Here is a 459-nt window from a genome sequence, read left to right as displayed (position 1 = left end):
GCGGTCCACGGCGATGCGGGTGAAGGTGTAGGCCACGGCAGCTTGTAGGAAGAGGGGGCGCTGGCCGTGGGGCAGCACCGGGTTGTACATCAGCGGGTGGTGCCGGGCAAACTGGATCACCTCATCCGGGAAGTCCTTGGTGGAGCCGAAGGTGCCGAAGGTTTTGCTGGGGCACTGCGGGGAGGCGGCGCTGACTGAGCGGGGTCTCACTCTCCCACCTACCCTGGGTACCGGCATCCCACCGGTGGTACAAGGTGGGACACCCCCACGCCACGTACCATGCCCGGACGGGGGTATGGCACGCGCCCTTGGTACGACACCCACTGGTAGTTGGGACCCTCCTTGTGTGCGAAGGGGCCCAGGAACGCCCGGCGGATGTCGGCCATGGTGTAGACGCAGATGGCCGAGCCCTGGAAAACAGAGCTGGCGGGAGAGAGAGGGGATAATGTGAGGGGCGAG

The 459-nt window shown here is 66.2% G+C and overlaps 1 protein-coding gene across 1 annotated transcript in view; it reads right to left on the bottom strand.

The window, feature by feature from the left end:
* LOC104282964 (semaphorin-3B-like) overlaps nt 1-416 on the bottom strand; it is a 3,562-nt gene extending 3,146 nt beyond the window's left edge. The window contains exons 1-2 of the mRNA XM_009881097.1: nt 279-416; nt 10-174 (exon numbers count right to left, since the gene is read on the bottom strand). Of these exons, the coding sequence (XP_009879399.1) occupies nt 10-174; nt 279-386 (273 nt within the window). The 5' untranslated portion in view covers nt 387-416. The remainder of the gene's footprint in view (nt 1-9; nt 175-278) is intronic.
* Between the last annotated feature and the right edge of the window lie 43 nt (nt 417-459).

Source organism: Charadrius vociferus, unplaced genomic scaffold (genome assembly GCF_000708025.1).
Source record: "Charadrius vociferus isolate BGI_N301 unplaced genomic scaffold, ASM70802v2 scaffold223, whole genome shotgun sequence".
Taxonomy (NCBI): Eukaryota; Metazoa; Chordata; class Aves; order Charadriiformes; family Charadriidae; genus Charadrius; species Charadrius vociferus.
Note: the sequence above shows the minus strand (reverse complement) of the source record. Positions and strands in the feature narration are given on the sequence as shown.